The sequence below is a fragment of the Protopterus annectens genome, chromosome 1.part0 (assembly GCF_019279795.1).
Source record: "Protopterus annectens isolate FY-2018-M chromosome 1.part0, PAN1.0, whole genome shotgun sequence".
NCBI classification, from domain to species: Eukaryota; Metazoa; Chordata; order Ceratodontiformes; family Protopteridae; genus Protopterus; species Protopterus annectens.
The window spans coordinates 1,415,157,826-1,415,178,527 of NC_056725.1; the positions used below are offsets into that span (position 1 = coordinate 1,415,157,826).

At 39.0% G+C, this 20,702-nt stretch overlaps 1 protein-coding gene across 3 annotated transcripts in view; it reads left to right on the plus strand.

The window, feature by feature from the left end:
- CARD10 (caspase recruitment domain family member 10) overlaps nt 1-20,702 on the plus strand; it is a 738,524-nt gene that overhangs the window by 612,554 nt on the left and 105,268 nt on the right. For all 3 annotated transcript variants that reach the window (XM_044067420.1, XM_044067404.1, XM_044067414.1), the window contains exon 15: nt 20,071-20,194. In XM_044067420.1, the coding sequence (XP_043923355.1) occupies nt 20,071-20,194 (124 nt within the window). The remainder of the gene's footprint in view (nt 1-20,070; nt 20,195-20,702) is intronic.

A 20,702-nucleotide genomic window follows, 5' to 3' on the forward strand; every position in this document is an offset into this window, starting at 1 on the left:
TCCTGTCATGATATTAGAAAGCTAAAAGATTTTGAGAAATTAAAAAGATAGATAAATACTCACACACACATTCATATCTTCATTTTTCTTATCACACACACATGCACTGATATATTTCTCCCAAATGTATGTCCACAAATCAGCATGACGTTAATGCCTATATGTGCCAAAGGATTACATTTTTTAATAAATATTTTACATGCAATGTACAACATCAATTATCTACATGTTATACAGGTTATTAGCCCCCACAACCAACCAGAATCCTTACTCAGAACCTGAGCCTTAGGAAAGGCTGGGTCAGCTGGGGCTCTAGCCATGTAACCATGGACACCAAGTTGTAAAGGGTGCCATCCAATATATATATATATATATATATATATATATATATAGACAGTTTTTTCTAGCATGTGTAATAATGTGATTAAGTTCTGCACCAGTGTAGCTACTCCTTGTAACTGTATAAAAATGTATTTTCTGCTACCAGCCCCATTCAAAGGCTTCGTGAGAAAATCCTTGCTTATTCGTTACTATTTAAGGAGCAGACTGGGCAGGAAATCTTGTGTTAACTGTTAATGCTCATTTTGAGGATGAGTCAGGAGCTTGGCATGAGCAGTGATTGGATATCTAAGAAAAAAAATGATGGTCTTAAAATAAATTGGTGTGCTAAAGTGCCAACCTTAATGAATTATGTCAAAAATGAATGGCTAGATTGGAATTAGATTAATTTTGTTAACACATTTAAATGTGTGTGACTGGAGCTCTTAGAAGAAATATTAGACTTTTGTCCAAGGTCTGTGACACAGAGGATAAACCCCTAACTAAGATCTAGCATGCACATACCCATATGTGAAATATACTGACTGCAGGAGGTAACATACAGCCAATATAAAAAGTGTTTTTTGTGATATAAAAAAATGAGACCACAATAAATTATTTCAAAACTTTTCCCACCTTTAATGTGACCTATAACCTGTACAATTCAATTGAAAAACAAACAAATCTGTTAGGGGAATAAATATAAAAAATAAAAAAAAAGTACAATAAGCTGGTTGTATAAGTGTGGACACCCTTAAACTAATACTTTGTTGAAGCAACTTTTGATTTAATTACAGCATTCATTCTTCTTGGGTACACACCTACCATCAATTAAAGAGACTCTGATTAACCCCAAATAAAGTTCAGCTGTCCTAGTAAGATTTTCCTAACATTTACTCATTCGCCTGCTACAGTAAAAGCCATGGTTCGCAGAGAGCTTACAAAGCATCAAAGGGATCTCATTATTGAAAGGTATCAAGTCAGGCAAAGGGTACAAAAACATTTCCACAGCATTGGATATACCATGCAACAGAGTGAAAACAGTCATCAAAAAGTGGAGAAAATATGGGACAACAGTGACGTTGCAAAGAACTGGACATCCTTCCAAAATTGATGAAAAGACAAAATGAAAACTGGTCAGGGAGGCTGCCAAGACACCTACAGCAACACTGAAGGAGCTGCAGGAATTTCTGGAAAGTGCTGGTTGTGTATTATATGTGACAACAATCTCCCATATTCTCCATATGTCTGGACTATGGGGTAGGGTTGCAAGACGGAAGCCTTTTCTTACACAGAAAAACATCCAGGCCTGGCTAAAATTTGCAAAACAATGCAGCAAGTCTCCCAAAAGCATGTGGGAAAATGTGTTATGGTCTGATGAGACTAAGGTTGAACTTTTTGGCCACAATAACAAAAGGTACATTTGGCACAAAAACAACACTTCACATCACCAAAAGAACACCATTCCCATGGTGAAGTATGGTGGTGGCAGTATCATGCTTTGGGGTTGCTTTTCTTCAACTGGAACTGGGGCTTTAGTCAAGGTGGAGTAAATTACGAACAGTTCCAAATACCAATCACTTTTGGCCCAAAACCTTCAGGCGTCTGCTTGAAAGCTGAAGAGGAAGAGGAATTTCACCTTTCAACATGACAATGACCCCAAGCATGCATCCAAATCAAAATAAGAATGTCTTCACCATAAGGAAATTAAAGTTTTGGAATAGCCCAGCCAGAGCCCAGACATAAATGCAATAGACAGTCTGTGGGGTGACCTGAAGAGGGATATGCTCATGAGATGCCCTCGCAATCTGACAGATTTGGAGCGCTTTTGTAAGGAAGCGTGGGCATATATTGCCAAGTCAAGATGTGCCATGCTGATAGACTTCTACTCAAGAAGAATGAATGTTGTAATTAAATCAAAAGGTGCTTCAACAAAGTATTAGTTTAAGAATGTGCACACTTATGCAATTAGCTTATTGCACATTTTTTTTTATATTTTATGTTTTTCCCCTAACAGATTTGCTTTTCAATTGAATTGTATAGGTTATAGATCACATTAAAGGTGGGAAAAGTTTTGAAATGATTTATTGTGGTCTCATTTGTTTAGATCACAAAAACCTGGCAGTTTAACAGGGGTGTGTAAACTTTTTATATCCACTGTAAGTGCCCATATCAGCCACCATGAGTAGAGTTAGGCCATATAGAAGTACCATAGTGTAGGCTGTATTAGCAGATGCAGCTGGTGGGGGGGCAAAACACCTTCATGGCTGCTGAATGATGGCTTTCTCTGGTCCGGTCAGCTCATATCCTCATTTTAGGGACTCTCCAGGGGCTGAGAAACTAATTGGCTCAAGACTGATAGGAGGGGCTGATAGTAAGCAGGCATGAAGAGAAAAAGCACCTAGTAAATATATATTTTTCACTAAGAATCAGATAGCTAAGGCCATGAAAATTGAAGATCTGTATTGACTTTTATACCCAGATTTAACAAACTATATTCACAAAAGCACAAAAGCTATGGAAAGCTTTTGATGTAAAACCATTTTATTTTATTTTATTTTATTTTTATTTCTTAACTGGAATAGAATACTGATCCAGTGGAACTTTATCAGGTTCAGCCCTGGGCTTTCAACAACCAAAAAACAAACACACAGAAAACATTATGGATGTTTTTGTGTAGAGAGACACAGTAACATTAACAGTGAAATATTCACAGCTGTACAGAATAAGCAAAGTGCTGATTCTTAGGGTGCAACATTTGGAAGGCTTGTGTTAGTCAAGGAGAAATGTAGTGTTTACAAATGTACAGTGTGAGTGTTGGAAGGATGCAAATGGGGAGATAATGGGGGTGCAGAAAAGGCAAGGAGGTTGATTAAGGATGGTGGTAGTTTGTAGAAAGGAAGACAATAAAAATGGGGTGAAAATGTGTGTAGGAATGCTTTGATTATGCTCCAAAACCAGGAAAATATATATGCATGTGTATTTGTGTGTGTGTGTGTGTGTGTGTGTGTGTGTGTATGTGTACAAAATATATATATATATATATATATATATATATGGTTCTACCTGAGTTAGTCGACACGCCAGAACACTGACAAGCGAATCGCGAGCCCCAGAAGATCGACAATTCAGAAGACCAACGCGACGGATGAAAACACCGATGCTGAGGATGCCGACATGGGAAAAGGCTGTGTAAGTATGCGGTAGTGACGGACGTTAGGGTGCGAGTAAGGTAAGTGTGGATATTGACGGTCTGTGGGGATAGGGGTGGGTTAAGTGAGTTAGGGTCAGTGTGCGGGTTAGGTAAGTGTGTGGTAGTGATTGTGTTTGGGTTAGGGAGCGGGTCAGGTAAGTGTGCGGTAGTAATTGTGTTTGGGTTAGGGGCGGGTTAAGTGAGTTAGGGTTAGGGAGCGGGTCAGGTAAGTGTGCGGTAGTGATAGTGTTTGGGTTAGGGGCGGTTTAAGTGAGTTAGGGTTAGGGCGCGGGTTAGCTGAGTATGCGATAGTGACGGACCTTAGGGTTAGGGTTTGGGTTAGGGTTGTAGATAGTTGTGTATGTGAGGTTTAGTGTGGGTTTGTAGGGATTTTGGTGTGCTTGTGTTGTGTGTGTGGTTTTTGGACAGGGAATGTGTTTTGTTTGTTGATTGTTGTGATTGTGGTGTGTGCAGTGTATGAGGTTTTGTGTTTGTGTACCGTCGGTTATTTCGTTGTCGGGCATGTGGGGTTTCGTGTTTTTGCACTGTCGGTTATGTGGTTTCGGTGATTGCGTTGTCGGTGTTTTGGGGATTCGATTATGTCATGTAGAACCATATATATATATATATATATATATATATATATATATATATATATATATATGTATGTACAGTATGTATACCTATTTATTTTCAAGAGTTCAGGACAACCTCAAGTGAGCCTGTGAGTGAGAAATCATAACATACCAAAAGTAAGACTAAATTACAATTTACTAGGATTTGAGCAGCATATGTGACACAAACCTGGGCACATGGCTGTATTTCTCCTGTCAGCTTATTTTTGTGTATTTTCACATGTATTAGTATAATTTACTTTTTTCTTATTTTCTTTTTCTGTTTAACTTTTTGTGATACAATTTTCTTGTTTTTGTTTCACTACTAAATGGTGCAATTTTCAATCACTATGGTATTTGAGCTTTCACATTACATGAGCTTCGATCCTGTTTTAGTACTTTATTGATTTGAAGTACTTTAAAAACAATGGTGTATGATATCAATAACTTATTAACATCTGATGAATGGACTTCCGCGGTGGTGCAGTGGTAGCGTTGTTGCCTCACAGCAAGAGGTTCTCCCGTTCGATGCTTGGGTTGGGAGTGCTTTCTGTGTGGAGTCTGCATGTCCTCTCCGCGGTTGAGTGAGTGTTTGAAAGACATGCATTGAATGGGCATGCCTTTGTTGAAGGTTGGGCATCGGGCTGGCAACTCGACACCATAAAAACCAACTGCCAATCATTAGCAGACCGGAGTTCCGCTATGATGACCCCTAACCGGGAAAAGCCGAAAGACAAGCAACATTAGCATCTGATGAATGAAAGGCTCAGAACCTGTAAGCTTGAGTTGCTGTATTGTAAAGGCTGTGGTGGTCCATAAAAAGTATCTCATCAAGACTGTATTCTAGTGTTTTTCCTTACTGGACCAGCATGCTGTTTCTCCTTTTTTTCATTCAGTCACTGAGGTAATCACTTTTGATTGACAGTTTACATCTAGCTGAGATATGTTGGCTGAATCTTTCAATCTGTAGGTGCCAGACTACCTAACATATCTTGAAGTGATATGTTTGTATTACTAGCAGCAATGCTAATAGTTATTTGATAATTAGGGTGTAGTTCTCTGTTGTAGGTTCAACCCTCAGAACTACTCTCTGGTAGATTTAGTGCCTCTAATCAAGTAGCAAACTGGGCATGAATATTTGATTATTTGTTTGGTAAACATTCTATGATTAACATGAAAGTATGCATAGAAATGAAATATGAAACATCAAAATGTGGTCTGACAAAAGAGAAGCTACTGAAAATAATATATAAATATATCACCTATCTCAGTTACAAATAGCCAGCCTTTCTTAACTCATTACAGCTGAGTGACGTCTCCAGGGTGCATCTGCAGTTAACTAATACTGCCGCATCTAGGTGTCAAATATTCCTTTTTTATATCTTACATCTGTAATTTCAAAACCATGCTATGTACAAAGTTTTAAAAGATTTCATCTTAAAACTTACACAATGGCAAACTCAACTGCATTAATATTTGACGTCTGTCTAATCCAGGTAAATAGACATTAACAGTTGTTTTTATGATATTAATTTATATAGATATAATTTTATCATTTTTCTAAATATCTCAGCAACCATGTAACACAGACAAAACTCCTGAGCCTCATGTGAAACCTCTCAGCCAGCTGAATAAAATGTTGCTGATAGTGTGTGTGTGTAATTTGAGTGGTTGCTGAGATATTATAAGTTGTTCACAAAATATTACAAATGTAATAATTACTGTGTTTACTGTGACTTATAAAATTTGGTTTAAGACCCAGAACTTAAAAAACACTACTACTATAAAAATTGTTTGTGCTGAAGAGTTTGCCATTTATACTTCTTTCATAACCCCTATGGTTTCAGAGATATGAGCATTTGTTTGAAATATGAGGACATAATTCTGTCAAAAGGATTTGGCTTCAGCCATTGGAAATTACAATGTGAGCTCCATTGGAGTGAATGAGTTAAAAGAGGATGTCTTTATTGGATCTAGCTGATCCAAGGAGGTGCTTTTTCAGATCACATGATGAATATTTGTTGAATATTCATTAAACAAATCAAGAGTTACCTCCTCCAAGACATATACAGTCCTCTTTGAGCTGTTAGTACAATCTTGATCTAAGACTGAGGACCTTATTTGATGGATGGTTGGTTGGGTATTTCTTCTTCACCAAGCCGAATTTGGCCCTATTTTTTAAATGCTATATTCACTGATGTCAGCATGTACATATCAATACCTGCTGTTTGGTAATGTGGGAGCTATAAATGCATACATCCCTGAGCCTGCAAGTGTTATCTTCTTCCTTTGTTTTGTACTTTTATCTTTGCACTTAGCACAAAGTCTTGCATTTGCATACCTAAATGTCATGGTGCCTCTGCAGTCATCAAACTACTAGCCAGATCTTATACTGACATTGCCAGTGCTGTGTATACGACTAGCACAAAACTGACAAATGACACAAGTGTCAACTGTTATAGCTCAGTGAATCAGTGAAGAAGGAGGCAAAGGAGTTGTTGGACCACTCTTCAGAAAAGCAGCCACGAGAGCTCTTCATATCGAGGCTGGCAAGGCTTTCTTATAGCCCCAGACAGACGTTGGAGCATCACCACAGGGACAAATATTTAGAGAGGAGCTCTAGCCATACATTTTCCTGAAGTAAATGCAGTGCTCGTTTGGCCCTCTGGACCCTGGAAGTAAAGAGCTCACAATCACATGGAGAGGTCTAAATCCATAACTACTACTCACCCTTAGTCAGGAATACCAGGATTGGGGTAAGGCATACTTTTAGCTCCTGCCTTGGTGGAAGGGGAAACCTGTGGTTCTTACATATCATACTTTTCGATAATTGACTAAAGGCTTTGAGTAACTAGCCTGATCCCTGTGAGTGGTCTTTGGAGTCATCCAGGCATGGAGGGGTGGTACTCAGAACTAGAGATTTATCTCCTCTGAGTCAGCATTCTGAAGCCAAGAAAGGTCCATCTGTTCATCCCATGCCAGAGTACTGTCTCAGGCAAAAGTTTGACTGTTGATGTATGTTGGAGCCATGGGCAGCAGTATGTATCATTAATGATTTTAGACCAAAGTCAGCACCAGGCCCAGCCCAATCCTCTCCTCTCCCTGCACTGCCTTTGGCAAGCATGCTTTCTAGTAGTAGTTGCCCTTCCAAATGCCTAGTGCTAGTCTATCACATTCTTCCCCTTATGTGAGCTCATGCACATGGATAGTAGATGTTATTGCATTTTTCTCACTCTTCTGGGGTCTATAAGAACAGGATCTTAGGGTTACTGTCTTGTTGATGGAAAAAGATAATGAGTCCGCACTAGATCTGCTTCCCTCCCACTGACCCCTCTTTTAGAAATACATTTAGGCTTATGAGGAAGAGCTTCTACTGGCCCCTAGACCATTATCCCCCCCCCCCAAAAAAAAAAAAAAAAAAAACACCTGACACAGTTTCCAGAAAAGAAACTGGAGAAGCAGTCATTCAAGACACCATTAAGACAGCCTAGAGGTGCACTGACACCTACAAAAGGCTTATGTGCTTTATGCAATGCAGTCTAAATCTCCTAGTACTGACCCCTATATAACCTGTTTAGTACTTGCTAGTACAGTTCAGGTCCCTGATACCTTGGATTTTGCCACACTGCCCCTTGATCTGTAAATATGTGTTGCAAGATAGTATACTTCTCTATCTCACTGGGGACTAGGGCCTTCATCACCTGCTTCACTTCCAGTCTCACCAAATGAGGAAGGTGTTGAAAAAGCAAAATTACTTTCTTGAGTTTGTGTTCAAGGAGGATCACTGTAAGACAATGCTTGGTGTCTGCAGTAGGATCTCATACAGCATATTTTAAATCTGACCATGCTGATTCTTTGTTTAGGGCCACAGCTGTCTGAATGCAGAGCATCACATCACAGTGGATCTCCTTCATGAAGAAGGAATTTACGGTCATGATCCTAGTTACCCATTTCCTCAAAAAATGCTCTTTTGGCAACTGGCCCAAGAACTTGGTTGATGAGCTCACTGGGACTAAAAAAAGCTCCCATCTTTGTGAAAAGCATCTATAAGTACTTTCTGTCACTTCCACTTGCTTCCTTTAGACTTGACAGCCTCAAAAGGAAAAGATGATACCTAGCTACTCATGGAAGACCCCCAAGTGTCATAAAGTTTTGTCCCGTCAGTTGACAGATGACTCAGCTGAGAGGATGCCTCTTCAAATTACGCTGCCAAGTCAGTGGCTACCCATTGGAAGGGAAGGTAGTTCTTTGATTTTTATGTTTGCCAAGATGTAAGCTTTATCGGCAAGGACTGGTGAAACCTAGACATGGTCACATTGGCTGTTTTCAGAATTCATTGTTACTTCCCCACAAACAGCTAAGTTGGAAGACAAGGTTTTCAGAGCAGCTGTTGGGCAAGCACAGGCTGTGCTGCTGAAAGGTCCTATAAAGGCTACTTTAATCAGAGGAGGTGTGGGGAGGTTTAGTTCCATTTTTTTTCCTTGTTGCAAAGGGCATGGATGATTTCCATCATGTTCTGGACACTAGTCACTTTAGCCAACATAAATGGTCATGTTGCTAGGGACTATTCCTGTGCACCTGTCCAGAGATATCGCTGGATATGATGGATGCCTGTTGTCACTTCAACATTTGGGATCCATACAGAAGACTCCTACACTTTGTTCTCATTAGATGTCAATTGTAGAACAAAGTGTTGCAATTTTTGCTTTATTTAGTGCCCAGATGTTTCAGTAAAGTATTGATCACTGTGACCAAAACTTTGCAAAAGAAAGTTCTGGTTTACTATCAAAAGGTTGAAATTCATTTGGTCTAAAGTTCATTTGGTCGACACATTTGGTCAACTAATTAATATTAAGTAGTTTGTTTGGTTGACAGACAGTGCTGTTGACCTTCTGTCGACCTTATGTTGACAACAGGCAAAGATTTATCCTTGTGAGCACTGTTGTGCAATCCTGGAGTTGTAATATATAAGTAGTGGGGGGTGTGGGGGCACAGCCTTCGACTGGGTGGTGCAGGTGGGCGCAGCCCCCCTGCTAAAACACTAGTGTTAGTTTGAGGTGTGTATCGACCATTTAAATGTAGACATTTTGGTGTCGATATTATGACCTATCAATGTAATGATTTCGACCAAATGAACATCGACCAAATGAATTTCAACCTTTTGATAGTAAACCGAAAATTCCCCTGGTGACCCATTATCAGGATTACTGCCCCTGGTAGCCCATGCAGGGAATCCCTGAGGTAACCTTTTCTTAGGCAGTTCCCTTGCATGAAGTTCACAGGGTGACTGTACATTGAAAGAAACCCTTTGTTATCTCAGTTTATTGGAAGTGCTTTAACAAGGTGGAATTGGGCACTCCCTAATGTTAGCTATGTCTGAACTCAGAGAGGGCAAATGAAGTCACAACCTTGGCATTTTAGGTAAGGCATTCATGTAGAATCCAAGCTCAAACTCTTCTACTCCTTCTGGGCCTGATAACTGCCACAGTTTTAATGCTGCCATTTGCACACCTGAGGATACATACGCTGCAATGAACAGTGTCATGTCATACTTTCAGTGTGACCAGATGCTCACTGAAATGCTTTTGATACTGGGTCTTGTTGCCAGGCTTGAGAGCAACGGACAATCCCCACCAATATTTCAATGCCTCTTAACTTTCTTCAGCCAGTCTAGTCACACACTTTGATGATGGAAAATTTGCTTGAGCGATGTGCATCTACCTAGGCTCCCACATGATGCATAAAGTGTGTTCTAACCTGAACAGTAGCACCACGTTAATCAATGTCCCTGGTTCTAAAAGACTTAAAGAAGCAGTTTCATCTAGGAATTCTCTTCTCTTGGTTAAAAAAAAATTGTTTTGTGGTACCTAAACAAACAAACAAATGGGCACAGGGTCATATCAGCTGTGCAAGGAGGTAATGCTCATTTGACATTGGGCCATATACAATGGCATCACTTTTTCGAAGTTGACATTCTCAGGAAGGTGAACATGCTGGCAGAAGCTCTGAACAGAATTTCTAGTGCTTTCCTTCATCACCAAATTCAGAGTCTGTGCCTCATCAAGGTCTTCTGATTTATTTGTCACCCAGAAAAATGTACCCCACCTTTCTACTCATTTCAGTAGGACAGGGAAAGAAGCAGTAGGGGCATTCCATCCCCTGTGGAATATGAGGTACATATACGTGTTCCCACTATTCCTACTGACTTCTTGCCTCCTCAAAAAGTTCAGGGAAGAAAGAACAAAAGCAATAATTTCCACCCTTTGCTGCCATGAAGAACATGGTTTCAGCCTCAAAGTGCCTTCATTTTCGTGATCAACCCACACCAACACTGTGTAAATCCAGCATTACCCACACCCAGTTATGGGTTACTGCTTAACTAATGTATGCCATAGTCTTGGTTAAGAGTCATATTTATAGTAGGGCAGACCAAAAATATGAACAGAGATGCTAATGGTTACTTACACTTTTAACTGTATCACTGGTAAATACAGCAGCTTGTTGGCAAGCGTATTTACTTTATAATACTGTGTAATTCATGGTAAATAATAAAAATACTGGCAATGCTCATAGCAACTACGAAAGAAAAAAAGTGTATTGCCACCAATGTTTGATTTAATTTGCATAAAATACTGTTTCAAATGCTGTCTGTACAATTTTGAACATATTCACAATGCTCATAGATGCCATAAAACACTGTAGGGAAAAGCAAAAGTTAGATTTCTTTTGCACAAAGCACTGTTTCATAGTTTGTGTATACAGTTCAGATAGTTATATCAACTTCCTCTATGGGATTGTTAATGGAGATTGCAACTGTTGTTCATTTTCATTTGTGAGCTGTTGTTCCTTGTTCCCTGAAAGAATAATAATCTATTATCCCCCATGTAGATATTTAAAGTCAACATTACTTTATGTATTCATATCTTCATCCCTCTTGCTGGAGTGTTACTTCGGTAACAGTTGTAACGGAAATGTTGAAGTTCTTGATGAACTCCTAGTACATCTTCACCAGATTACCTCAGAGACATATACCCCTCTGCCAAATTAGTCAGGAAGCAACAGACACTAGTAATAATGATACTTGTCCTTACTGCTTCAGCATCGCACGTCTACTGCTGCAAAGTTCAGAAAGAAGATAATAATGTACTTGTAGTTCTCTAGCTGAATTGTGAGAAGGAAGGAAGAGATGGCAAAATCCAGTGTTGGTTCTGGAAAAGTAGTGATCCCACAGGAAAGAGCAAAGACATTGCCAGAAGGTGCTATGAATGGCAGCCACCACAGCACAGCCACTCAAATAAATAACCAGGTGAAGCTGAGAAACACTGCATGCAGCATAGTACCACAGCACATCAAAAACGCAGTAAAATGCAACTTAACAACTAGAAAACCAGCATCCTCTCAACTGTCCCTGATTGTCAAGGACGTCCCTGATTTTGACTCAAATTTTAGCTTTGTCCCTCTTAATCCCTCCTAAAAATGAAGACATTTGCAGAAAAGGTGGTGAATCACACAATAAATAGTGACAATAATTAAGAGTTGCAGACTTCTTTAACTTCAAAATTTGTAAATTAATTCTTCTCTTATCCTGTCAATGTTTCAAGTTAATAGTACTAATATTTTAAAAGTGTCCCTGATTGTCCCTGATTTTCTCTGGATTTGTCCCTGATTCTGTTGACATTTGTTCCTGATTGGCTGAGAGCTAATGCTGAGCAAGACCACAGTATAAAACACAACAGCACAACTGAAAGCACACGTAGACAAACCACTAGGCTGATAAAAACTGAGATGACAGACACAGAAAAGGGAAATTTAGCAGAGTAGCAGCTGGATGCATTAGGCTTGCTGAATTGTTGTTAAGTAACTCATTCTACTTTATGAAGTAAATCTACCCTTTTCTTAACCTAATCCTTATATCTTCCTTACTCCTTTAAGAAGCATTTCCAAGTGTAGGAACGTGTATATAAATAGTGAGCACGTGCAGGCAGCAGTGCCATTTTGAGAGAACAACCAGAGTGTGAGCATGTATGAGTGAGGTAGTCAGTCTGTTTATAAGTTTATTTAAGTATAAGTTACAAAGCCTCAATCCAGATGTGTTTGTATATAATAAAGCTGCTTGAACCGAACCCACAACTGTTTGAGTGCTTTGTCCTGACCAGACAAGCCACATGGTGCCAGAACCAGATTTTGAAAGCAACTTCTTCAAGATGGTGAAGGCATATTGAGCAGGCTGGGTGAATAAAGTGTTCAAACAATTAAAGAAGGCCAGAAACAAACTTCAGGTAGCCAGAACTCGCACAAATTATTTATTGTGTAAAGAAAACGATACAAAGCATTTGTAAGGCACAAAAAGCATTATTAATCAAATGAATAGCACAAAGACATATTATTAACCAAATGAAAGGTCCAAAATGCTTTGATAATTAAATGAAATGTTCAAAACCATGATATTTGATAAGAAAATTATCAGAAAAGCTCATATGGGGTTCAGAGTTGCCTCGGGTTTGCATAATGAGCATGTTTAAAGTAAAATGAGTATGTTTAGTGTAAAACAAGCACAGGAAAAGTACAATGAGCATGAAATGGGGTCAAACGGGCATAACGAGTACAATAAAAGGGCAAAATAAGCATAGAAAACCAAGGTGACTGCATGTTTTTAGTAAAACGACTGTGTTTTAGCATGAGCTACTTTTTTTGCATTGACCGAAGCTATTCAAAGCATAACTACAGCTGTTCAAAGTATCTCAGGCTGTGCAAAGTGTTTGCAGTGTGTGCTTTACTAAAGTACATTTATTCTGAAGAGTTTATTGTGGGCAAAGTGCAATTATTTTGCAAAGTGCAGTCAGAATACAGTCATTTTGAAAAGTTTCTTATGCTGTGTACATTTATTGGCAGAGTGCTGTCATTTCAAAGTGTTTCTTATACTGTACAGTTACATTGCAAGTACAGCCATTTTAAAAAGTTTACTGTGTGCTGTATGCTGTTCATTTGCAAGTGCAGTCATTTCAAAGTGTTTCTTACTCTGAGCTGCTTCTGTCGTATACACTTTATTCACAAAGTGCAGTCATTTCAAAGTGTTTCTTATACTGATAAAGGGTGGTTTTGCAAATAACAGTGATTTTAAGAGTATTCTTCTGCTACAGAGACTCATTTTGCAAAGTGCAGTTGTTTAAAAGGCTTATTGCGCTATTGGACATAGTTACAAGTTCTGGCATAAATTTCTGGTATATATATGTGTGTGTGTGTGTATATGTTCATACATAATTTCATTGGCCTTCACTAGTGTGTGTTGATATGGCAGAGGCATTTCGCAGACCCAGTCCACTTTTATTTGACCATAATATTGCAGAGAATTGGAGAGTATTTGAGCAGGAATATGATATATTTATAGAGGCAGCTTTTTCTAACAAAGATGCACTTACAAAGGCATTCATTTTGCTTAACTTAGCAGGGCCGGAGGCCATTAAAGTAGAGCATTCATTTGTGTATGCACCAGCAGTAGATACAGGAGAGGGGGGAAACCGCCATATTGTTGTACTGGCTGAATCAAGCAAGGACCTTGAGTGCTTGAAACGTAAATTCAGAAAAATGTGCAATCCTCAAACAAATGTTACATTAGAGAGGCACCTATTTTATACAAGAGACCAAAAGACAGGAGAAACTTCTGCAGCTTATATCACTAACTTGAAAAATAAAGCTAAAACATGCAGATTTGGTGACTTGAAAGATGAGTTAATAAAGGACAGGTTTGTGTATGGTGTTAATAATGCTGCAGTGAGAAAGATCTTGCTTCGTGACAGTGATTTAATGTTGAGCAAAGCTATAGAGATTTGTTAAATCCATGAGCTTACAGAAAGGCACACCAGTATGCTTGCAAGTGATAGAAGCATGGTTTCAGCAGGCTCTAGAGCAAGTGCAGACAGCATGCAGCACATGGCTAGCAGAAACAGGCCTAAGCACATGGCATTTGCAGTCCCTGCATGTTTCACAGGGAGAACCCATAACTTTCCAGCAAGTTCTAAAATTAGCTCAGTAAAATGGACATGCTCAGTGCAGTACAAGGGTGAGTCAGCAAAACCCAAGTCAAGTTTTATTGTTAATTGTCATAATTGTGGTGCCAATCGTAAGCCTAAAAGAGAGAAGTGTTTAGCATTTGGTCAGCAATGCCACAAGTGTAAAAAATGGAACCACTTTCAAACATTTTGTAAATCAAGCAAGCCTCATTCAATTATAAAGAAAGGTCACTCAAAAAAAGCAAGTTGATCATGTAGAGAGCTGTAACCCTACTTTCTATGTAGATGGTGTTTCAGTGGTTGGTGAAAAGTTTAATGCAGTAGATTTATTGCCAAAGAACAAAGTGTTCTGTACTGGCCTGATTAATGGTAGACCCACGGAGCTCAAAGTAGACACTAGTTCAAAGTGTAATGTTATGTCAGCAAAAACATTTGCGAAAGTGAGAGCTGGTGAGCAACTTAATTTGGTTAATTGTGCAAAGCTTGTTGCTTATGGAAGTGAAGAGATTCAAATCGAAGGCTTAGTGATGTTTTCATGCTATTCAGCTGGGAACAGTTACAGCATGCAATTGTATGTAGTCCAAAGACCTGTGCAGTCATTATTAGGTCTTAGAGACAGTTTGAGAATGAAACTGCTTTCTTTTACCAAAGAAGTCCATCATGTAAGAATATGTCCTAGTTCCACCTTCACCAATGCTATTTTCTCAGAGTATGCTGATGTTTTCGATAACAAGTTAAGCAAACGTCCAGTTGTGTGCTCCATGAAAATAGACCAGAGGTCAGTCCAGTGGTCAGACCAGCAAGGAGAGTTCCGATAGCTATGCAGAACAAAGTCAAGGTCCAGTTGGATAAGATGGTGCAGCGAGGTGTGATTTGTCCAGTCACAGAACCAACTGAGTGTCTTCCATGGTAGCTGCTCATAAGAAAAGCTTGGATGAAATCAGAATATGCATTGACCCAAGAAACATGAATAAAGCATTAAAGAGACCTCATCATCCTATATGTACAGTTGAGGAATTTGCTGCCCTGATGCCAAATGCCACTTTTTTTTCTGTCTTGGATACAAGAGTTGATTTTGGCAAGTGATGCTTGATCACAAATCTTCATGACTGATTACATTCAGTACTCCATTTGGTAGATACAGATTCCTCAGGAAGCCTTTTGGTATAAATTCTGCAAGTGAAATCATTCAGCGTGCAATGGAGGAAATGTTTTCGGGTTATCCATGTGCCATTATTTTGGATGATTTACTGGTTCAAGGCATTGGAGAAGCAGAGCACGACAAAAACCTCAGGAAAGTTCTGGGCAGAGTGTGTGAAGTGAACTTGAAGCTTAATCCTCTGAACTGCAAATTCAGGCTTCCAGAAGTCATATATTCAGGTAATTTATTCATTAGTGCTGGCTTATGACCTGACCCCATCCAAACAAGCAGCCGTTCTTGAGATGCCAGCTCCATACAATGTCCAAGCCCTACAGGGTTTCTTGGTATGATGAACTATTTGGGCAAGTTTATATCTGACTTCACTGAGTTATCAGCACCTTTGAGAGAGCTGACATGCAAAAATGTTGCCAGGTCATGCTTAGAACTGCACCACAGAGCATCTGATTACCTTAAACAGAGAATTGTCAGCCCACCTACACTGAGATACTATGATGTCTACAAACCAGTAATTCATTCCTATGATGCTTCAAAGTTTGGTCTTGGTGCAGTTATTCTTCAGAAGGGCAGACCTGTTGCCTTTGCAGCTAGAACTCTTACCCAAACTGAAATGCAGTATGCTCAGATTGAAAAGGAACTTTTGGCTATTGTGTTCGCATGTTCTAAGTGCCATGATTATATTTATGGATGAGCTATCCAGATCGAGACTGATCATCAACCTCTAGTTACTATTTTAAAGAAGCCTATGCATACTGCTCTAGTAAGGCTACAAAAATGATGCTCAGATTACAAAAATACAACTTCAAAATGGTCTGCACAAAGGGCATACTTCTTTATCTGTCTGATACCTTATCCAGATCACCCAGAAATATGATGGAACAGCTTGATGTAGCAAATTTTGACTTTGATGTCATGGAAGTGTGTATTTTTTCTACCAATGGATTAGATGAGCTGAGAGATCATACAATGACTGATCCAGTTTTGCAAAAGCTCAACCACTTCATTAATGTCGGATGGCCGTTAAAGCAATCTTGTCAGATTGCCAACCTTATTTTCTTTATCATGATGAAATGTTGATGGTAGATGGTATAGTTTTCAAAGGTCATAAAGTTGTTGTTGCTATTTCCTTAGAATATGAGTATCTTCAGATTTTACATCTTGGTCACCCAGGTTCCTAATCTACCAAAAGAAGGGTGAGAAGACTAGTATTTTGGCCTTTTCTATTGAAAGACTTTGATAAAGTGCTTCCCTCTTGTTCAGTATGCAATAGTTCTAAACCGCATTTGCAAAGAGAGCCACTTCAGCTTAGCCAAATTTCTGAACTACCTTGGTCAACTGTAGCTACTGATATATTTGAGTGGAACAATCAGCCTTACTTAGTGTTGGTAGACTCTTACTCAAACTGGCTTGAAATTGATTTGCTACCTAACTTAATGTCTAGCACTGTTATTACTAAGTTGAAACATCATTTCTCAGTCCATGATAGTCCACATAGGGTTATCTCTGACAATAGTACCCAGTTTACCAGTCAGTTATTTCAGAAATTTGCAAAAGAGTGGGACTTTTTGCATATTACTAGCAGTTTGGAATACCCACAGTCAAAAGGCCTGGCTGAACATGCAGTACAGATTGCAAAGCAATTGCTTGAGAGGTCAAAGTGTGACAATGCTGATATCTTTTTGAATTTACTCAATCTCAGGAATATATCCCGTGGCAACCTACTTGGCTCACCTGCTCAGATACTTATGTCTAGGCAAACTAGAGCAAAATTGCCTATCAATTCCAGGTTTTTGGTGCCTAATGCTAAAAACAACATACAAATCAAAGCCCAACTGTTTAGAAAGAGATCTTTTCAGCAGTCCAGTTATGACAAAAAGAGCAGATTTCTTTGTCCGTTGCAAAAAGGAGAGACAGTGAGGATGCAAATGGCAAAAGGCTTTGATCGGATTGGTCAAGTGACAGGCATATGTGCTGAGCTGAGATCCTATTTGGTGGAATCTGATGGTATAAAATACAAAAGAACCCACAGGCATCTTCGACCTGTGTCAGAATCGATATGTCAGCATCGTACCTGTGATACAGACTCTAGATTTCAGAGCAATCCAGACAATGTTCCGATCGCAAAACATGTCTCAACATCTATTCCCATTCCTGATGATGCCCCCAAGGATGAACATTCAGTAAAGACAGTGCCCGTTGCTAGACCTAGTTCCAAATTTTATACCACATGATCTGGTCATATTTCTAGGCCCATTGTGAAATACACAGCTGTTTGGACATGATTGTTTTATATGTATTTAGTTTTGTTTAATTGCATGTCAAAGGATCATTTCTGTACAATTGCTTGTCAATCAATATTATTAATGTATGAGCTATTTCTCAAAGAGGGAGGATGTAGAACAGAGCATGTGTTGTAACTTTAAGAAGCATTTCCACGTGTAGGCACGTGCATATAAATAGTGAGTGCATGCAGGCAGCAATGCCGTTTTGAGAGAACAGCCAGAGTGTGAGCTAGTCAGTCTGTTTATACGTTTGTTTAAGTTTAAGTTGCAAAGCCTCAATCCTGATGTGTTCAAATATAATAAAGCTGCTTGAACCGAACCCACAACTGTTTGTTTTGTCCTGACCAGACGAGTGACACTCCCCTTCACTTGCTCTCTTACCTTCTTCCTTCCGTTTATCTAGATCTCCAGTCTTATATCCTTCCCTGTACTCCTATATAACATTACATGTACACTATTTATAATGTGAAAAAACTGCATATAATTGATGTACGTATTGGTAACAGTTGTGTTAGTTGCAGATTATAAAACTTAATCTAATTTGCTTATTTTTGTAACTTTAAGCAGTGTCTCTGCAAGCAAATTATAATCCAGGGTCAGTGTTAATACAAACTGCATTTGCTTATGGAGCTTTTCCTTCCCTAGACTCTGCTCAAAAAGGTCTTTTAGCCCAGTCAGACTATCCCAGTCAACAAAAAGAAATACATATAAATAAATAAATAAAGCTATCTCTTTGTAACTACAGCCCTTCTCAGAAGGTTAAGAAGAAAATGGTTATAGAGGGTTCTTTATAAAATGATGAGACAACATTTTAGCTGAATGGTTCAGAGGCTGCATTCATGACCTTTAATCATTCACTTTACCAAATAAAAATGCATCTGATGAGTGCCAGCTATCCTAAGGGAAACTTCGGAGAGAACCATCTACTAGATGGTTCACCTAGTCTTTCACATGTATACCCATGTCAGACAACCGATTTCCATATTGGAACCATTGCAGAATTCTACCAGAGCTTCCTCTGGCTTTGTCCTGCCTAGATATAGCTCACTGTATTTCATTTCCCACCAGGTGCGTTCATGCTCTACTTCCCTGACAGGAGAAGTGAGATGGCCAGTGGTGTGCCTGAGATGATGGTGACTGTCAAGATCATGGGGGCTGTCAGGCAGGTGACACACACAACATCAGACATCCTTAGCAATGTGAAGCAGGACACCTGCAGGGGTGTGTCACAGGAGGTGATACTGCAAGAAAGTCCCTACCACAAACTGTGGCTAAGGTATGTGGAAAGCAGCAGCAGAACCACGGATAAATATAATAAGCACAATAAAGGACTTTACATCACTATATTACTCCCTACGTGAGTAAACATTTGTACACTGTGTATCATCTGTGGAGGGGTTAAATTGCACCATTGCCCTGCTAACTGTAAAGGACAACTTAAATGTTATGCAGAGTTCTGAACTGTGTATCATGAATGGTACTTTCCCAAACATTCAGGTGTACTCACTGCACCCATTTGTCAACTTGGGTGACAGCTAGCGGCATTTACTGCTTGAACTAGCCCTGATGGCACTGAAGGCTAAGGAGGGATATGATACCATCTTTAGAATGTTGCTGGAGATATCTGAGGAGGAAGGTGCTAATCTGGATCCGAAGTCAAAATTGCAACCAACTCTGGAAAGGGAGCTATAAACAGTATAGCAAAACATTTTCCTTGTAACCAGCAGCATGAATGCTACATTCACATCATTCAGATAGTGATGAGTCAGAGGATGGAGCATGCTGTGTGTTTTAGGGAGCAAATCACACATTCTCCCAGTTCTGTAGAGAAATGGTGTTCCTAAGTTTCCTGCAAGTGGATGAGATGTCTCAAACATTCAGAGAGCTCTGTACATCCTTTGTGGGACAGAAAGTTCTCTGGTGAGGTTATTGATGACCACTGTATATCTGAGAGGTGAAGATATAATGGAATGAGGGAAGTCAACAACATCAGCCCCCATATTTGTACTTCTATTTCACGTCATGAACCCTATTACCTCATGAAAGCATGCTTTCATTTCTGTGATCTGCAGATCAGTATATCAGTCAGTCAAAGGAGAACATGTGCTTGTACATAAGTAAATAGTATCATGTGTGCCATTATTTATTTATGAAATGACTACTTATTTCCATCATGGGCAGATATCTCTTTTCCTTATAATTATAGAATTAGGTCTTAGCCACTCAAACGATACTGTTTTAATCAAAGAATTCAGGCTCAGTTCTATATCATCCAGCATGAATTCCTATGACACAGGATACAAAGTAATAACTTGATTTTGCAAAACTACACCTATTAAGAGTCCAACCTTGTACCTTATTCTTTTTTGTATAGGTTATATAAAGTAACATACATTACTGATTGTTTTGGCCTTTAACATACTGTTATATTTGTGATGGCACACTAATTTCCTGCCTAGACTATGGTTACTGTAATGCCAGACATTTCTTTCAGCTTCGTCGTGATCTTCAAACAGAAGAAACAGTGTCTCTGGACAGCTGCAGCAGGGAAGTTGGTCATCTGGTCCTACAGCAGTGGAGGGAATCTGCATGTCTTACATTTCAACAAAATATGTCTGGTAAACAACTTATTTTTTTCTGCATTTGAAAATCAGTCCTTGTGTCGAGCGCATATAGTATTTTCAAGATTACATTATTAACATTTGATTTTCTAACACTTGGAAGGTACTTTACATATGATTTATAACAGCTCCATGTTTTTCTATTTTTTAAGTACATATCTAAATCTTTGCATATTATATGTTTCCCAGCATAACTGTTCACCCATTACTTCAAGAATCCATTAAAAAAAAACTTAAAATAACAGTGACCAATAACCTGACAGTCTTTGAGTACTGGAAACGATTACTTAGAAAGTTGGCATAAAAGTGGATTGTGCAATAAACTCTGCTTACAGTAGAATAGAAAGTCATTGACTTTAATGTGTAGCAATATTTAATATCTGGAAGACCAACTGTTATGTCACAAAACATAAATGCTGTAAGAGAAAGAGGAACATCTGAAGAGAAATTAGTGATGTCCCTGAAAATGTAATACATCTAAGAAATATACCAGATGACATCTTAT